The sequence below is a fragment of the Lithobates pipiens genome, unplaced genomic scaffold (assembly GCF_037356315.1).
Source record: "Lithobates pipiens isolate NorthernLeopardFrog02 unplaced genomic scaffold, aLitPip1_a1.2 Scaffold_18, whole genome shotgun sequence".
NCBI classification, from domain to species: Eukaryota; Metazoa; Chordata; class Amphibia; order Anura; family Ranidae; genus Lithobates; species Lithobates pipiens.
The window spans coordinates 347773958-347794016 of record NW_027507758.1 but is presented as its reverse complement, the minus strand read 5'-3'; the positions used below and the strand labels follow the sequence as shown (position 1 = coordinate 347794016).

Genomic DNA, 20059 nt, shown 5'->3' with positions numbered 1-20059 from the left:
AACTTTTTCAATCAACAGTGTGATTATTCCTCTGATATTTAAAGCCAAACTAAAGGCAAAACTTTTTTTTCTATCTTCTTTTTTTTTTTCATTTTTGGATAGAGTAATGGAGGGTTATAACAGCTGTCCGTTTTTATTTGCCATCTGTGTCCTATTGGGGAGATTTACTTTCACTTCCTGTCCCATAGCCCAAACAGAAAGTGAGAGGAAATCCCTGAAATTTAAGGGTATCCACGGGTCACCAGCACTAATGTCCCCAATTGTAAGATTTCCCCTCTTTTCCGGGGACAACCCAAAATTTGGGATTTTTTTTTATTTTATTAATTAAAAAATAAAAAAAAAGTTTTGCTTTTAGTGATACTTCAAGCATGCTTCTCATCTGCACCTATAAGCTCTTGTGTGAATACAGAACCAGTTTTGCTGAAGCAGACACTTGTGAATCTTGAAGCTTTGTGCTATTGTGTGACTCCCTAACTCAACATTACTTTATTTGTTGTAGTGCTGATTTGATATGGATGACAAGATTATAAGTAAATGTATGATTTTGTTATCTTCCGTAAGAATGTTTTTTAATGTTAACATGTTTGTGCTTTCTTTTAAGGCAAATCCTCCTCCAGTGATTGTAAACACAGATAGCCTGGACACTCCTCCATATGTAAGTGTACTCATGTAAATCTGTTTTATATGTTTCTAACCATTACCAATAATGTGTAGAGTTTGGGAACTGTTTGTTTATGTAGAGAATGAGGGAAATGGGGTGGATTCCAGAAACCTTTTACTTTATTTTGTAACGTTTCCTGACTTCTAAAAACAAACTTTGAATTTTGTGTGATCTACAAGCTAAGGGTCTGTAAAACTAATATGAAAATTAAGTGATTTTATCAGTAATTACCTGTCCTTTTAATAAAAGTGCTTACTTTATTAAAGTATAACTAAAGGCAAAACTTTTTTTGTGTTGCATGGTGTGGAGATGGATTAGAACCCCTGTCAATTTTTGCCGTCTGTGCCTCAGTTAGGAAGTTAGGAAAATTCATCCTCTCTATTTGTCCTGTTTACCATTATCATTGAAAGTGAAAGTAAAAAAAACGTTTGTGTTGTCCATAGAAAATTAATAGAGGGGGAAATCTTCCAATGAGGACACTAGTTCTAGTGACCAGGGGGTCCCCAAGAAATTGCTTTAATTTGCTGGGATTTCCTCTCCCTTCCTGTTTGGCTTTGGGGCAGGAAGTGAAGGGGAAATCTCTGCAATGGGACATAACTGGGGAAAAATACATGGGGGGGGGGGTGTTATAACCCTTCCTTACTCTAGCCAAAATAAAAAGTTTGTGTACGTTATTGTTGCCAGTTGGACAACATTTTAATGGCAAATGAGTGGCTTGTTCTGCAAATACTATAAATTCTAGTAGCCAGTGCAGTTTCCCTGAACTGAACACTACAGCAGATACCTGGTTATCCTGTTTTGCAATGCTTCATATTCTGCAGAATAACATGTGACTTATGGACAGTTTGTGTGTGCCAAAGTACAGCAGAATGAGGCAAATCGTTTACAAACAAAGCTAATAATGAGCCAAGCCAGAAGAGCAAAATAATTAGCTGGTGACTGTTGCTTTGCTAATGGCATTCCAGCTCTTTCCTATCTGTTTATTTCTTCATAAACAAAAGCTGTGCATTAAATTTTCAGTATTTGTGAAGTTTAATATGTCTTGGATCTTTTCCCAGTGGTTTCATTAGAAATTGGTATTCAGTATCGCATCTCATTCTCCCAACGGTTGATTGGACAGAATTGTCTGAGCACCACTACTCCTATGTTGTGTCCTAGTAACGTGTGTTTTCCTGAGTACACAGTAAAATGTTGCTGCTTTGAAAGTTTTTTTTTTTTTTTTTTTTTTAAACTGGTAATTATGTAGCATGATCTAGCCTTTTGTTAATTAAAAGCACTTTAAATATACAACCTTTCTACCAGTTCTAGAAAGACTAAGCTTTCAAACACACAAGTGACTGTTTGAAAAGGCAAAAAAAAAAAACTTTGGGAGCCCATTTTAAACATTTCCAGACCATCATAGCTTTATATACAGAAACGCATTGCTAGGCTTAGCTCTTATTGTCTCTAATATATGGGTCACACTTCTTTTTATGTAGCTATTTGGTATTTAGGCACTTAACAGTGAATATTTAATGTATATTGGGTATAGAAAAGAGAGAATCACCCCCTTTAAAATCACATTTTGCTGCTTTTCAGCCTGAAATGAAGACGGTGACACTTTTTGTTTCATCCTGGTGTATTTGCTCAGTGCAACTAATAACAACCAAGTGAGAGAACACCAACGTCAAAAAAATAAAAAAATAAAATCAGAAACAGAATCACTGAATTGGAATAAGTCTCTTCCCACTCTCCTAAAAATGACTCATTGGGTGTAGCAAATCACATTCCCGATGGCACTCGCAGCTATTTGACTTTCAACTGTGATCATCTGTGGACATTTTGATTAACTCGGCATGTAGAGCGCTTTCCTGGAGCATTTCAGTCCCTGGTAGTCCAAATGAGGCAAATAATCAACTATGGGTGGCAGGCACATGTCAGGAGATGAATACAAAAAAATTTCAAAGGCTTTATCAATGCCTAGAAGCACAATGAAGTGCATTAAGAAGTGTAAGGTATTTGGTACAACACAGACCCTCTCTAGATCAGTGTTTGAATATATGTGTCCTTCGCGCTACTAGGAGTAATAAGAGATGATGCCTATCTACAAAATAATATAAAGTGATATATCCAAATTATTGCTGCAAAATCTGTGTGTTCACAATAACACAAAACAAATGGTAAAAATATGTATAAAGTGATTTCGCACAATGTGATGAAAATCACTAAAATAAGAGAAATAGATTCTTTATATAACTGATTAATGGTGCAATAATATCTTATACGTAGATAATAAAGTGCAATAATAATCAAGTGAATAAAGTGTCACAGTGCAAATAAATTCCAATGTATAAAGTGACACATGCATACAGTGACAAAATATCTAAAGTATCATATGTAAACAGTGATATAAAAATATATCAGTGCTAAAAATAAAAAGCAACAGATAAAAAGTAAAAATCGAGATAAACATAAAAAATCAGGTGTCTAAATATTCAAATGTAATGGATTAATAGTCTGAGAAAAAAAGTGGAAGCTTCCTTCCTTCCACAATGATGTATTTCAACAATATTCAAAATATGTGAGTGTTGCTATTGTAATTGATAGATAAGGTATTATTCATATATAATTCCATATATTTTCTCCTGGGTTATAGTCTTGCAGAACTCGTGAGAATTCTTGCATGAAGTAAACACAGCTGGATAAAACAAACCCTTTGCCTGTCTTGATTTGGGGGGGGGAGTGTCGGTCGGGGGGCGCACAGGGGACGGTGGGGGTGATTTGTTTCTATATCCACAGTATAACTAAAGGCAAATCCCACATTTTGGATTGTCCCCCAGAAAAGTAATGGGGACTCTAGTTCTGGTGACCTGGGGGATCCCAAAGAATTCCCTTAATTTTCAGGGATTTCCTTTTACTTCACTTCCTGTCCCATAGTCAAACAGGAAGAAAATCTCTGCAAAGGGACACAGATGATGGGGAAAGTTCTCATGGGTTATAACCCTCCCTTGTCGTATCCAAACTGGGGGAAAAAGTTTTGCTTGCAGTTCTACTTTAAAGTGTTTGTTACCCCAACATTTTATAATCCTGATATGTGCCTGCTGTACAATGTACTTGTACGAGAATATTCTGTGCTCTTTTTGTATTGCTTCCTTTGTGTGAAATCCCTGGTGTTCCTGCCAGTCCCTCTGCTTTCCTATTAAAAAAAACTGATCACACTAAGCAGAACCACACCGCGGTCAGGTCTCTAGCTACGCTGGGAACTCCGTCTGCTCTCCTCCAATGAGCAGACTTGTCCTGACACGCCCCCGCTGCGCAGCCATTCACTGGAAAGCTTGGTGTGCTGCTGCTTCTTATACCCCTAGCTCTTATGCAGCCGAGAACAGAGGGGATGTGATCACTTATACAAAAAGGGAAAAAAGGTACTGATTTTTTTCTTTTCAAAATTTTTTGATTGGTAGCAATTGGATAACAATTGCTAGAATTTTTATATCCACATATAGTAATGATATGGGTCTATAGTTGGACCAAAGGGTATTGTCCATATTGGGTTTGGGAATCATGGAGATTAGCTAAAAAAAATAAAAAAATAATTATATATATTTTTTTATACCTAGACACAAATATTTGCCTTTCATTTGTTTTTTAAACAAAATGGGTCGTTTTACAAGGTGATTGTTTAGAATCACTTTAATGTTGTTTTCTGTGTGCCTAGTATGGCAATAGGCCCAGGTCCTTGATTACCGTCACATCAGTCGCAGTGTTACCACACCATTGTCTCTGGTTGGTGCCACAGTGTCCACTGACCAGTGTAAGTCGGAAGCTGTTCCTGATTGCGGCCACACTAGTCTCCGGTGTCACCAGACCAATGCAGCCAGCAACGATATTCCTGATCATCACCACGCCAGTGCAGTTTTGCTTCTGCCTCCTGTTGGTACTGACCCTGGCCTGTTGGCCACATTTCTTCCCCTTGCCTGCAACAATCCTTTGCCTGTTTGCTGACCGTGTTTCTGCCTGCAGCTTGACCTGACCCATCTGCACGTACGATTATGTTCCTGAGAGAAACTGGTCCCATCCATCCATCCCCTGCAGACAACTGCACTCCTGGAACCACAGGGGCTCTTTTTCTCTTCCTTTTCTCAGCCTCTTGTACTTCCTGGTCAGTGAACATGGCATTCCTGGGGGCAGCCACGTACCAGTAGGCTAAGCTTGCTTGGCTTATACGAACTGGGACTGCTATAGGTAATGCTACATTAAACTATATTCTCTGTACAGAGGCGACCATTACAGTACATTTTGTTTTGGTATAATTGGTTAATTTGTGTGATACACAAGATAAAATGTCCAGTGTATAATCAGTCAAAAAGATTCTCACATATGCGATATCGCCATACTCAGGAGTAACAGAAATAGACACATTTGTATAAAACCACTATCATTTTCTTTCTGCATTTTGCAAAAAACTTGTGGCAAAAAATTAAAGCGGTAGTAAACCCGCTATTTTTTTTAACACCTGCAAAGCAAAAGGCATAATGAGCTAGTATGAGAACGAGGCCCCGACATCTGGCACGATCCACGCCGAGGGAGCTGACATGCTCCCTCGGCGTTTCTTCCGGGTATCGCGGCTCCAGCGCTGTGAGTGGCCGGAGCCGCGATATCGTCGCTCCCGCGCATGTGCACGGGAGATTTCTTTCCGGCCACTGCCGGATTTTCAGGCCGAGAATCCCCTCGTGCGCATGCGCCGCTGCAGTCAGTGGCGCATACCGAGGGGAATATCTCCTAAACCGTACAGGTTTAGGAGATATTTTTTTTTACCTACAGGTAAGCCTTATTATAGGCTTTCCTGTAGGTAAAAGTTACAAAAAAGAGTATACAACCACTTTTAAGTCTTAAAAATAATCACTATGGGCCTTTAAATTACCCTGGGGTGTTTGCTTTCCAAAATGTGTTCATTTTTGTGGGTGTTTCAACTGTCCTGGTGCCTCCGGGGCCTTCAAAAATGTGATGGGTAGTCAGGACAGATGTGTAATTTGTTTTTTGAACCCCTCTATATGGCTAGACTGTGAACATTACACTTGTGGTATTGCCATACATGGGAGGGAGGAGTAGCAGATTATGTTTTGGGGTGAAACTATAAGTATGCCTATGCTGTGTATGAGAAATACCTTGCTAAAAAGACAAGTTTGCGGAAAAAAAAAAAAAAAAAAAAAATTTCTAAAAAATTGTGACAAACTTCCAACTTCAAAAAAGTCACCATGCCCCTTACTAAATACTTTGAGCTGTCTACTTTATAAAAAAAGGTGTCATTTGGGGGGTTATTGTACTGGCCCGGCAGTTTAGGGCCTCATGAAATGGGAAACGGTCAGTGCATCAGGATTGATCAAATTTTTATATACCAAAGTTTGTATTAGGGATTGACTGATATCTTTTTTTCAATGCCGATATTTCGGCCACCTCTCCTGCCAATAGCCGATACTTTTGGCTGATATATTCTGTACATTTAAAAATTTAAATTTTTTACTTTTTTTTCCCTGTTTTTTATCACTGTTATTGTGGTCATGAAGAATGTAAACATCCCGTGACAGTAATAGGCAGTGACAGGTACTAGGGAGCGGGAGGTCTACAAGACTCCAAACACCTCCTCCACCCTCCAAAGTTTTCAGAACATCAAGATCGGCGTTTTTGTATACTTTTATTTTTTAAAACTGGTGCCTTTACTTTGCCAGTAATCCGGGAAGTCACAAAATCACTTCCTGCTTACTAGAGCCAAGACTGCTTTGTTTGGGTCTTTGGCCGGCCGGCGTATGTGCTGGCTGTTTGCTCTGTCCTCCCGGTGGGACAGAATAGCCCCGGTGAGTGGCAGAAGGTGGCGGGGGGGGGGGGGGTGTCGGTGTCCCCATTGCTTGTAATAACAGCTGAGCGGCTGCTGAGCCGCATCAGTTGTTTTTACAATAAAGCTGACTGTCCTCGCTAAAGAACGGTACTGGGGTGATGCATGCAGCTGCATGCGTTACCCCTGTAAAACCCCTTGAAGCAATATCGGTCAGTTTTTTGACTGATAGCGATACTTCAAAAAAAAAAAAAAATAAATAAAAAAAAGTCAATATGGGCCGCACCGATAATCAGTTGATCCCTAGCTTTTATACACTCTAACTTTCACACAGACTATATATTGATTTGGGTTACTTTTACCAATGAAATGTAACATTTTAACCTAAATTTATGAAGAAATATTTGTTTGCCAATTTTTAGAAAACGGAGGTTTATATCATTCCTATTTTAATGTTTTTTCTTTCCTCAGTATTTTTTTAAGTTTAAGAACCAAAACATTGAGAATGGTCTGGTTGTGATCAATTATGTTTAAACATGTGCGCAGCAATCCACTTAACATTTTTCGAAACCGTCGTGTATCGGTGCTGCTTGGGCCATAGAAGAAGGGGGTAGACCCCGAAAGCTCTCATTAACATTAAAGTGACAAAAGGTATCCTAATCAGTACCTAACTGTATAGTTGCAAGTTCACTAATGCAGCTGCATTCGCCTCAGGCTACTTTTAGAAGACAATAGAAATCTGAGTGTTCAGGGGCAGATTAGATGCTATGAACCTGATTATATGTCAGCGCTTTTTTTACTTAATGGATGTGTTTGACTTGGGTCTTTTCTTACCTCGCATAACAGCTGTTGCATTTTGCGCTGTCGGCAACCCAGCTGGTAAAAAACCTAGCGCCCTGCTGTGTACACACTGTCTCCCTAGATTTGAATGAGATATTTCACCTGCATTTGGAGTATGGCCCATTCAAAACTATGAGATGTTGGTAAGTAACCAACCAACTGTGGGAATGGAGAGTGGAGGCCTATGGCACAGGTTAGTATATTGAGGGGATTGGGGGATGTAAACATGTCCCTTTTAAGAATGGCTTAGTTCCACCGGACTTATTTTCTCAAGTAAAACTGGCGTACTGTCTGCTTTAAGCTTCACTCAGGTGTATTGTATTTAAATCACTGCATGCCATTTTACTTGCTTTTCATTTATTTTGTAGGTAAATGGAACAGATGTGGATTATGAATATGAAGAAATCACACTTGAAAGGGTAATGCATATCAAAAATAAAATCGGCTTTATCCAAAGCAAATTCTGGCTTGTACAGGGGTTGATTACCTACTTTTAATGTGTTGTCTGCTGGCAAGACCCTGTCAGCGAATTCTCCCACAACATACTTATTATTTGAATTTTAGCTGTATACATAAGGGGGCGTTCAAAAAACCATGTATAGGCATGTTTTACAGATCTGATAAGCAAATAAAAGGACAAAATTAAAGTGGTTGAAAACCTCAAACCTCAAACATGAAATATGAACAAAGATTATTCCTCTTTAATGTGTACTTGGCTCAGTCTAGAGCACCAAGTATCATTTATGTTCCTCTGCTGTCTGCACTAGTCACTTCTGACAAGTTTTCCTGTCACCAAGAATTATAAAGATGAGGGAGCTCCAGCAAACACCCTGTGATTTGACAGCCTCAGCTCTTGTCCTATGTGAAGGGGACGAGTGTCCCTACCCTCCAGACAGCTCTTGGCTCTCCTCACTGAGCTCTGTAGAATGTAACTGGAAGCTCAGACAAGCTGTATAAATTCAGTACTTAAAGCAGATGTACAGGAGAGACGGTTGCAGATAAACAGGTACAGATTATGTATTAGGAGTATTTCTTTAATCTGTGCAATTTGCATCAACTGAGACTAGTCCATTCACTGCGTAACGTAAGGGTTTACAACCACCTTAACTTGGTGAGTGGTTCCAGTAAATGCTGCCCGGGAATCCCTGTGTGCTCCCCTGGTCCATTCTCACTCATGGTTAGTGTGTGGCTGAAGCCATTTATTATCAATCAACTGTGTTTACTCCTTTATTTAAATCATAATGACAACATAAACTACCCAGATGACCTTGATCAAAAGTTTACATACCCTGGTGATTTCTGCCTGATAACATGTACACAAGTTAACACAAAGGGGGTTGAATGGTTATTAAAGGTAACCTCCTCACCTGCGATCCGTTTGCTTGTAATTAGTGTGTATAAAAGGTCAATGAGAATTGGAATTGGAATCCTGACAGAGACCCTTGCATCTTTTATCCAGTTCTGCACTGATGTTTCTTGGATTCTGAGTCATGGAGAAAGCAAAAGAATTGTCAAATCTGCTGTAAAAGGTAGTTGAACTGTATAAAACAGGAAAGGGATATAAAAAGTTATCCAAGGAATTGAGCATGCCAATCAGCAGTGTTCAAACTCTAATCAAGAAGTGGAAAATAAGGGGTTCTGTTGAAACCAAAGGCCAACTAAGACCAACTAAAATTTCATTCACAACTGCCAGGAAAGTCGTTCGGGATGCAAAGAAAAAAACCCATAAATAACTTCAATTTAAATTCAGGACTCTCTGCAAACAGGTGGTGTGGCTGTTTCAAGATGCATAATAAAGGAGGCACCTGAAGAAAGCAATTACTACGCAAATGCCACAAATGATCCCACTTACAATACACCAAACAGCACAGAAACGAGCCCTAAACCTTCTGGCACAAAATAATTTGCAGTGATGAGACCAAAATTGAGCTTTTTAGCCTCAACCGCTACATTTGGAGAGGCGTCAACGAGGCCTATGATGAAAGATACGGATGCGGATCGTTGATGTTTTGGATATGTGTGAGCTACAAAGGCACAGGAAATTTGGTCAAAATTGTTGGCAAGATAAATGCAGTATGTTATCAAAAAATATTGGAGGAACATTTGCATTCATCAGCCAGGAAGCTGCACATGGGACGTACTTTGACATTCCAACATGACAATGATCCAAAACACAAGGCTAAATTGGCCTGTCGTTGGCTACAGCAGAATAAAATGAAGGTTCTGGAGTGGCCATCTCAGCCTCCTGACCTCACTATCATTGAGCCACTCTGGGGAGATCTCAAACGTGCAGTTCATGCAAGACAGGCCAAGAATTTACAGGAACAGGAGGCTTTGTGCCAAGAGGAATGGGCAGCTTTACCATCTGAGAAGCTAAAGAGCCTCATCCACAAATAACACAAAAGACTTCAAGCTGTCATTGATGTTAAAGGGGGCAATACACGGTATTAAGAACTGGGGTATGTTTACATTTGATTAGGGTCATTTGGGTAGTTTCTGTTGTGAATAGAATTAAAAAAAAAAGAGTAAACATAGTTGATTGATAATAAATGGCTTCAGCCAAACACTAACCAGGAGTGAAAGAAAAGTTTTTGTGTTATCATTCATATTCTCTGAAAAATTGTCAAGAAATCACAAATTCTGCCAGGGTATGTAAACTTATGAACACAACTGTAGATCTTTACCCCTCAACCTCTCAAAGGTTGCTTACCCCTGTTCTAGACGTTCTATAATTTATTTTTATTTAAGTGAATGCCCGTTAATCCTAAGTATAAAGTAAGCAGCACTCTAAAACGTAGCTCTTCTTTCTTTAACAGTACAAAAACACTATACATTTCACTACTTCTGGCTTTCTCATAAGAATAGGGGGAGCCAGTACTTCCTAGTTTGTGAAGGAGGAAGTGATGTCACTACTGTTTCCCCCTTGGGAAAATTCACACCTTGAAAGAAGCTTCCTTCTCGGCAAACACACATCTCATCTGTTCACAGTTCAATCACCCATCCTTTACATCTGCTCGCAGCCACATTCTAAGACTAAGCTATCTATCCCTGTAAAGAAGAAATCGCTATACTGTACATACCTTTTCTGAGCTATCAGCGGTGGCTTCTGTGTGTGGGAGTGTGCAGCAGAAGCAGCTGACAATGAAAACCCCATAGTAACTCTATGGATGACGGCACTTCCCAGGCATTTCACAGCTGTTGTCGGCTGTCTCCTGTACACAGCAGCTGCCGTTGGAGACTGGACCGGCTTGGCTTCAGAAAAGATATGCATAGCGATTTTTGCTTTAGAGGTTTAGATGGGTTAGTCTTAGAATGTGACTGAGTAGATTTAGACCCCTTTCACACTGAGGCGTTTTTTAAAAATAGCACCTGTAAAGCGCCTGAAAAACTGCTCCCCTGCAGTCTGTGTGTGAAAGCCCAAGGGCTTTCAGACTGAGGTGATGAGCTTGTAGGTCGTAGGAGCGTTGGAGTGGTGTATATACTGCTCTTGCCAATAGAAATTAATGGGTAGCACCGCGGGGAAAGTGCTGCTGTAGCAGCACTTTGTGGGTAGTTTTTACCCTTTTTGTTTGTCCGCTAGCAGGGGTTAAAAGCACCCCGCTAGCAGCCAAAAAAAATCTACAGTAAAGCACCGCTAACAATAGCGTCACTTTACCACCGACGCCTCGGGGTGAAAGCACCCTTAAAGCCATGTACACACTATCAGATTTTCTGCTGAGTTTTTCCTTCAGATATACCAAAACCATGTAGTGCAAGGGCCTGCTCGATTGCATACATGTTGAATCTTCTAAGGTTTGACCTTGGTAAATCTGAAGGAAAAACTCAGCAGAAAATCTGATGGTGTGTATGGGGCTTTAGAGTTTGATTTTGGTTGAACTTTCACTTTGTTTCCCTGCATCAATGGGCTTTTGTTCCCTTCAAGATTTTGTATTCTCTGTCAAGTCTGTGGAAAGGAAAAACCTGCTAAAAGCAGGTCAAATGCTGATCAGAAGATGATCTGCTGCAGGTCAAAAGGCACTTATCGTTGAATTCAATGCAAATGACACAAGCTCAAAGCTTGTTGACGCAGGCCCTGTGTTTTCTTTCACTTCCCGCCCTCCCTCCATGTGTGCCTATGTTTTCACATCCTCTTACTCCCTCAAATTGTCCTGTGTGATTGTGTTTGAAACCACTCAACCCCCTCCCCTCTCCTGTGTTACTTTGTCTCCAGCAGCTTGGGGTAGCTTTAGTATTATTGCATGAGCATAATTCTTAGGTCATTCAGTGGTGCATAGTTATCAGGTCAGTTTATAAACATTGCTTGCCATGCATTTAATTTCTTTGCCTTTCCTTTTGTTGTATGTGCAAGGTGCTGACTGTTTCTTTGTACATATCTGAAACCGCAAGGTAGGGGCCGAGCTCTTCATTTAATTAAGCATTTGTCATATTGCATCTTACTGTTTTGATACCTGTTTTAAGATGCATGCAGCGTGCTGTACACTAGAACAAAACATCACACGTACTTTAACCTAATCCAGAATATTGGTTGGTCATAATATACAACCTACTACGCATTGAGTTTGACAGTGGGGATCTGAGAGCTTGCTTCTGTGATGTTGAAGGTAAAGGTGAGCAGTGGGCTTGCTTCTGTTATGGTGAAGGTGAGCAGCGAGCTTGCTTCTGTGATGTGTTGAAGGTGAGCAGCGAGCTTGCTTCTGTGATGTGTTGAAGGTGAGCAGCGAGCTTGCTTCTGTGATGTGTTGAAGGTGAGCAGCGAGCTTGCTTCTGTGATGTTGAGGGTGAGCAGCGAGCTTGCTTCTGTGATGTTGAGGGTGAGCAGCGAGCTTGCTTCTGTGATGTTGAGGGTGAGCAGCGAGCTTGCTTCTGTGATGTTGAGGGTGAGCAGCGAGCTTGCTTCTGTGATGTTGAGGGTGAGCAGCGAGCTTGCTTCTGTGATGTGTTGAAGGTGAGCAGCGAGCTTGCTTCTGTGATGTTGAGGGTGAGCAGCGAGCTTGCTTCTGTGATGTTGAGGGTGAGCAGCGAGCTTGCTTCTGTGATGTGTTGAAGGTGAGCAGCGAGCTTGCTTCTGTGATGGTGAAGGTGAGCAGCGAGCTTGCTTCTGTGATGGTGAAGGTGAGCAGCGAGCTTGCTTCTGTGATGGTGAAGGTGAGCAGCGAGCTTGCTTCTGTGATGTTGAGGGTGAGCAGCGAGCTTGCTTCTGTGATGTTGAGGGTGAGCAGCGAGCTTGCTTCTGTGATGTTGAGGGTGAGCAGCGAGCTTGCTTCTGTGATGTTGAGGGTGAGCAGCGAGCTTGCTTCTGTGATGTTGAGGGTGAGCAGCGAGCTTGCTTCTGTGATGTTGAGGGTGAGCAGCGAGCTTGCTTCTGTGATGTTGAGGGTGAGCAGTGAGCTTGCTTCTGTGATGTTGAGGGTGAGCAGTGATGCCATCGCTGGGAATCTTTGGTTAGGCTTTTGGAAGGTACTTAAATTGCCCACACCTTTGTCAAGGGCATTATCTAACTTTAGTTAAAGCTGCAGTTTATCTACAGACACCCCTTATCCGCATAAGCGTTTTTTTGGTAAAGGTGAACTAATCTTTAAACAGCATGGATGGAGGAATCTCCCATTCTGACTATTGTTTCTAGACAGTACAGCACCCATAGCTGCTTAAAAAAACAAATAGTGACTGCATCGGACAATGCCACCCATGGCTTAAATTTCAAATAATTCATTAGGAGTCAGCTGAAATTTGAGCCATCTATGGCCATCTTTAAGTGGATGTAAACCCTCACATATACCCAGTGAAGTGAGCAGCCCAAGATGATACAGAGAGATGAAACAAATCTCCCTGTATAAGTTTTACATGTATATCTGCTGTCTTCACCTTTACCTACCATTTAGTACACGTCCTGCTAGATTTTCCACTTCCTCATTCATTTGTAGGAGGAGATCATTGCTAGACACTGAGAAAGCTTATCGGAGGAACAACACACACCCCCTCCCCACACATGCAAAGCGTGCCTGTGATTTGTTTATCTGGCTGCTAATCTATTTATAGCAACCTCCAAGGACACGCAGGTCTATCTCGGGCCTTGGAGAGCTTGTCAAGGCTGATAACGGAGGGATGGGCATGATGGAGCTACCAGACTAAGTGCTTTAAAGAGAGATAACAAAACACTGCAGATATATACCAAGCTCTCCAGCAGAATGTATCCGTTTACATGGATGAGACAAACCACTTAACACTGGCAGAGGTGATTAAAATAAGCAGCTTTTATTTATGTAAAGCCTTTATCCCAAAAGAAAATAAACTGTAAGGATTATAAATTGTGAGATGTCGTTTGGCTTCAGTTTAATACTGCCCTCAAATCCTGCTGTCTGCTGTCCCCCTTGTGCTCATTCATCCAGAGTGCTGTCTCACTAATACAGGAGGTGTGTTACTGGCCAGATCACCTGGTGAAAACAGGAGAAAAAGCCAAAGAAAATGGATGCAACCACCACATTTAAGGATTGCTAAACTGCACTATTACATTTTTTGGTTTTGGGTTCAATAATGCTTTAAGAAGGATGTGTCCTCTACAAAGAGCATACAATACAGTGGCTTAATTGGTCTTACTCACATTCTAAGATGTAAGTATAGGAAATGGTACTGAGACTGTAGGAAGAAAATACAGCAATGCCATTGATCCTAAAGGCGTAATAATTTGGGTGCGGTTTCAAAAATGCACAAGTGTGAAGAGAATCTTTGTAGTCTCTTCCTATAAGCTAAAGGGATTATACTTCACGGCATTTAAAATTGGTTTTCTAGAGATTTTTCTTCATTAACTCTCGTCACCAGATAGAGCCTTTAGCTACTTGTATGTTCTTTGAGTGGGTTTCCGATTAGCTGACCAGTGTTACTTCTCCATCAAAGCATGACGACTGTACACCCCTCTAATAATGGTGTAAAATTGACGCCTTCAACAATGCATTATTCCTCTTATTGCTTTTAGAATTCCAATCATTTTAACTTTTCTTATTACTTCTACTGTCCTTTTAATCTCTTTCAGGGCACATCTGGCCTTGGCTTTAGCATTGCAGGAGGTACAGATAATCCACATATTGGAGATGATACAAGCATTTTTATAACAAAAATCATTTCTGGAGGAGCTGCAGCTCAAGATGGAAGGTTACGGTAGGTACATTTATTTTCTAGTGGGAATTATATTCACTATATTGAGCAGTAAAATATAAACATGGGCCATGCAGAAGGCCCTTACTGTTTTTGGTGAGGGTTTTTTTTCTTCTTTCCAGTAATTGCATTCCTGGAATTTTTTTTTTTTTTTTTTTTTTTTTAGACCAATATGTATATTCACTGTTGCATGTAATTATCTTTCAATCCAGAGCACACTCGTTTAACTTGTCATGGACAATAGCAGTGAATTTGCCAAATTTTTCTGTCATCAGGTTTTTCCTAGCATTGGTTTCCGAAAGTACTTTTAATGTAGAAATTGTTTTAATACGCATAGTGCAATTTGCGCCAGAATTTTTTGTACTGTGCTAGCATTACCCTTCTCATATTTATCTAGAGCAGTGTCTTTCAATCTTCTTTTTTTTTTTTTTTTTTTTTTTTTTTTGTCAAAGCACCCTTTTGAATTGTGCACAACCCCAGGGCATCACAGTCTGTGAGCTTACCCCAGGAGGTGTGTCAAAGCTCCCTTGCTTTTAAGCATGTGTTTTATTTTTAGTAAGTTGCTGTATGCTTGTGAAATGCACAAAAAGGTGCTGGCATCATTTTTTTTGATCATGCCGCACCAAAACACATGGTGTACTGCAGTACCATGCATTTTAATGAGCACCAATGTATGCATATTTGCTAGATGCATAGGGGCGCAATTAAGAATTAATGGTACCTGTCCATGTCTAGAAAAAGTGGCACACTTTTGTGCGGTGCAGGAAAAGGTGCAATTTTGTTACCGCACTGCGTGCCTTAAAATGTAATTTGTAAGGCAGCGTTAAGTGGTCTGTAGGTTGTAGAAAAATGAACAACCTGTCTTCTGCAGTTAAGCCGGCTCTGCTGCTCCACTGCGAGTCCCCTCTATAGTGGCTGTACTACGAACACACATCATTTTCTCTGAGTATACACAGACCTAGTTGCCTTTCTGCCATCTCCTCTGCACCTCCATTGGTTCTGTGGTGCTTTGGATGGTAACTGGGCTCCCTTCGGCTTTGTGAGTGACCTTGTCATAGACTTCATTAACGACTTGACATCCAGCGAAGTACTTTGGTTAACCTGGATGATGCCTGCATCTGCAAACATTATCCTGGCATTGATTTTTTGTTTTGTTTTTTTCTTTTTTTCCAGCCCGCAGTCAGGTTTCTTCATCACTAATGGTTTCGCTGCATGTAAACAAACCCTTAATAGTTTGAAAAAAAGCATTGGATCATACCATTCTTGTTATGATCCGAAGCTTTGAAGGGGAGAAGAGAGATTTGGGGAAGAGTACCTGTCACTGCCTATTGCTACTACAGTGGATATTTATATTCCCTGTGATGAAACTAGAAGGGATAATGAAAAAAATTAAAGGAACATTATAAACAATAAAATATATATATATATATTTTAAAGTACCCCTATCCCCCTATGCTCACATGCAAAGGCAAAAACTCATGTCAGTCCCATACGCATGCAAACAGCGACTGCACCACACACAGTGGTAACCTATAAAAGCTTTTAAAACATTGTCTATGGATAATAGCATTTACGTAGTTTGTCGCTGTTGCTGCTCTTAGTCTCCCTCTGCGTTAAAAAATATTTAATGTTTGGGAGTTCTCAGTAATTGGTTCTTAATGACATTGCATGTTTGGGATCGTTGTCCTGCTGTAGAATAAATTTGGGGCCAATCACTCGCATCCCTGATGGTATGGCATGATGGCTATCTGCCTTTATTTCGCAGTTTTGTGGACACCATTGATTCTGACCAAATCTCCAAATCAATTTGCAGAAATGCAGCCCTGAACGTGCAAGGAACTTCCATCATGCTTCACGGGTGCCTGCAGACACTCATTATACTCCTCTCCAGCAAACAAACTGCCTTCTGATGCATCCAAATATTTTTAAATTTTGACATCTGTCCAGAGCACCTGCTGATATTTTTCGACACCTTAGTTCCTATGTTTTTTGTGCAGTTAAGTCGCTTAGCCTTGTTTCCATGTCTGAGGTATGGATTTTTGGCCGCAATTTTTCAATGAAGACCATTTCTGATTCTACTTCTCCGGAAAGTAGATGGATGTACATAGGTCCCACTGGTTTCCACCAGTTCTGTGCTGATAACACTGGATGTCTTCCAGTGTCAAAGGGGAGTAAGCATGATATGTCTTCATTTGCTACAGTAAAGCGGAGTTCCACCAAATTTTTTTTATTTTAAGTCAGCAGCTACAAATACTGCAGCTGCTGACATTTAGAATAAGGACAATTACCTGTCCAGCGTGCCAGCGATGTCAGCACCCGAAGCCGATCTGTTGCTTGACACACGGGTGCTGCCGCTGGCATCTTCAGTAAGGGAATCGGGCAGTGCTGACATCGCGGGCGCGCTGGACAGGTAAATGTCCTTATTCTAAAAGTCAGCAGCTGCTGACTTTTAAAATACATTTTTTTGGTGGGACTCTGCTTTAATGTAGAAAATTAAGACATATCATGCTTACTCCCCTGGTATACAGGTATCTGCACCCCCCTCCCCCTGAAAGGTGGCAACATGCGACACTGGAGGGGGTAGGATTCCGAAAACTGAGGTTCCTTTTTTGTGTGAACCTCCCCGCTTTAAGTTAACTTGCCCAATCACTGCTTCTACAGTTCTCAATGTTGCTTGTTTCTTTGTACTTCAAAAGAGCTGAAAGAACACATCTCGAAACCCCAGTCTATTTAACCACTTCAGCCCCGGAAGCCCCCTTCCTGACCAGAGCACTTTTTGCGATTCGGCACTGCGTCGTTTAACTGTTGTGCGATGTTGTACCCAAACAAAAGTGATGTCCTTTTTTTCCCCACAAATAGAGCTTTCTTTTGGTGGTATTTGATCCCCCTCTGCGTTTTTTTTTTTTTTTTGCGCTATAAACAAAAAAACGTCAATTTTGAGAAAAAAAAACATTATTTTTTACTTTTTGCTTTTTGCTATAATAAATATCCCCCAAAAATATATAAAAAAACATTATTTTCCTCAGTTTAGGCCAATACGTATTCTTCGACATATTTTTGGTAAAAAATAAATAAAAAAAATCGCAATAAGCGTTTAATGATTGGTTTGCGCAAAAGTTAGTGTCTACAAAATAGGGGATAGATTTATGGCATTTATATTCATTTTTTTTTTTTACTAGTAATGGCGGCAATCAGCGATTTTTATCCTGACTGCGACATTATGGCGGATACGACGGACAATTTTGAAACATTTTTGGGACCATTGGCATTAATACAGCGAACAATTCTATAAAATTGCATTGATTACTGTAAAAATGTCACTGGCAGTGAAGGGGTTAACCACTAGGGGGCGGAGGGGGGTTAAGTGTGTCCTGGGGCGTGTTTCTAACTGGGGGATGGGCTAGCTGTGTTTACATCAGCATCTCCCCGTTCTTCAGCTCTGTGACACGATCGCGGGTCCCAGCGGGAAATTCAAAGTAACACATGGGTACGTTAATTTACCCAGCCGTGCCATTCTGCCAACGTATATAAGCAGTTAAATTCTTTGCCTGGGAGAGACCTTGCTGATAACAGTAGAACTACCTTGTGTCTTGTTGCTGTGCTCAGTCTTGACATGGTGTATGACCTGTGACGTGAAACTGTCTTCTACCACCTCAACTTAGTAGCAGAGTTTGAGTGTTCCTCACCCAATTTTAAACCTCCTACACAGCTGTTTGTTTCAGTTAATGACTGTGCTTCAACCTATGTATGAAATTGATGATCATTATCGTTATAAACTGCTTGGTGTAATTGTTTAATCATACACCTGACTAGTCCTACATAATCCCCGACTTTGTGCAAGTGTAAGAATTGATCCTGGTTTGAAGAGAAAGTGTACTCGCAGCAAATATTGATTTGATTTAGGGTTTTCTTCTTTCTGCTCGCTCACATTATGTTTTGTAAATTGATAAAAATTAAACAAAACATATTTATGAAAGCATTCTTACTTTACAGCATTTCTTCACACCTGCCTAAAAATTTTGAACTTTTGCACAGTAGTGTGTGTGTGTGTGTGTGTGTATATATTATTATTATTTTTTTTTTTAATGCAAGTTTGACACGAACATCTGGTGTTCGCCCAATAGCGGTGTTCGCGTCAAACTCGAAAGCTGCGGAACACCCTTTAAAAGTCTATGGGAAAAATCAAACGTGCTAATTTTTAAGGCTTATATGCATGGTATTGTCAAAGTGTTTGGGGACCTGGTTTTAAAAACTGCAACTTTTTGGGGAGCAGTAATTTTAATAATGCTTAAAGTGAAACAATAAAAGGAAATATTCCTTTAAATTTCGTACCTGGGGGTTGTCTATAGTATGCCTGTGAATTTAATAAGGGCTGTATTGGTGTCGCGCTGATCCAGCACTCAATTATCAATCTGGGGAGTGTGTCTTACTCCCAATTCTAAAGATCTATATAAGTAATTAACTAAGCCAGTACCCAATAAAATAATATCTAATGATGGATAAATAATAAATAAGTAATAAATCAATTGATCACTGCAATATAGGCTAGTGTAGGTAAAAAAGAACTCAACGTAAATATACTATAAACACTGTGTACAGTGTAAATTAATTCAAAATCATTGCAGAATAGTAAACAAATAACAAAACAACATTCATGAAAGTGCCGAGTGCTTAATGTCTAAAAAGAAGTGTCTAGTATGTGCTTAGTAGTAAACCCACTCGCAGGAGTGGTACCAGATAATAAAAAGCTAAACGTGCATCATTCTACTTTAGATACCATATATAGTGTAAATTAATCCAAGATCATAAGTAAATGATAAAGCAGTATCTGTAAAGTGTGGAGTGCTCAATATCCAGAAAAAGTGTCAACAGTAAACACACTACAGAGATAGTAAGAAAAAAATCACAATCGAAACTAAAGATACAAAATATCAAAAAAATCTTATCCATATAACTTGGAACTTAAAAATTAAAGTGCAAAGAAGGTAGTGAACGCACTGCAGAGGCATTTACAGCATGCGTCACAATAAATCACTCCCAAGATATGTGAGCTAAATGTCCATGCTCATTTAAGTCTTTTTATGATATAAATAAAAAAAAAATCCAATTCAGAAGTAATATGCAGAAACCAACTCCTTTTAAGTGCAAGTGCTTTTTCTGTGCAAACAGTGCAATTCCAATAAAGTGACAGTTTCCCATTTTTTTTTTTTCACTCTGACTGCACACATTTGTGGGCAATGAGCCCTTACCTTATGGCAAGGGGAAAATCTCATGTAAACATATATTCCTGGGTCTCTATCACTCTTCTCCCCAGATCCACAAACTGACCTTTCCTTTAGTTTCTGCCTTCCAGTATCCGCCACTTCCTTCTCTGAAGAAACCGGCACACGCGGGCGGCGCGCATGCGATGGCAGGGTGGCATTTAAAAATGGACATACCTGTACGCCAATATGCCTGCCCGTGCCATTCTGCCGACGTACTTCGGCGTGCGCCGGTCGGGAACTGGTTAAGGAGAACCCTGTGCCAAAATTTAAAAAAATGGCGTGGGGGTTCCCTCCCAAAAATCCATACCAGACCTTTATCCGAGCACGCAACCTGGC

At 40.3% G+C, this 20059-nt stretch overlaps 1 protein-coding gene across 22 annotated transcripts in view; it reads left to right on the top strand.

Annotated features, from left to right (window-relative positions):
- Window positions 1-20059, top strand: part of DLG1 (discs large MAGUK scaffold protein 1) — a 530809-nt gene that overhangs the window by 243808 nt on the left and 266942 nt on the right. For all 22 annotated transcript variants that reach the window (XM_077487456.1, XM_077487444.1, XM_077487440.1 and 19 more), the window contains 3 exons: window positions 602-655; window positions 7679-7729; window positions 14338-14462. In XM_077487456.1, coding sequence (XP_077343582.1) covers window positions 602-655; window positions 7679-7729; window positions 14338-14462 — 230 coding nt within the window. The remainder of the gene's footprint in view (window positions 1-601; window positions 656-7678; window positions 7730-14337; window positions 14463-20059) is intronic.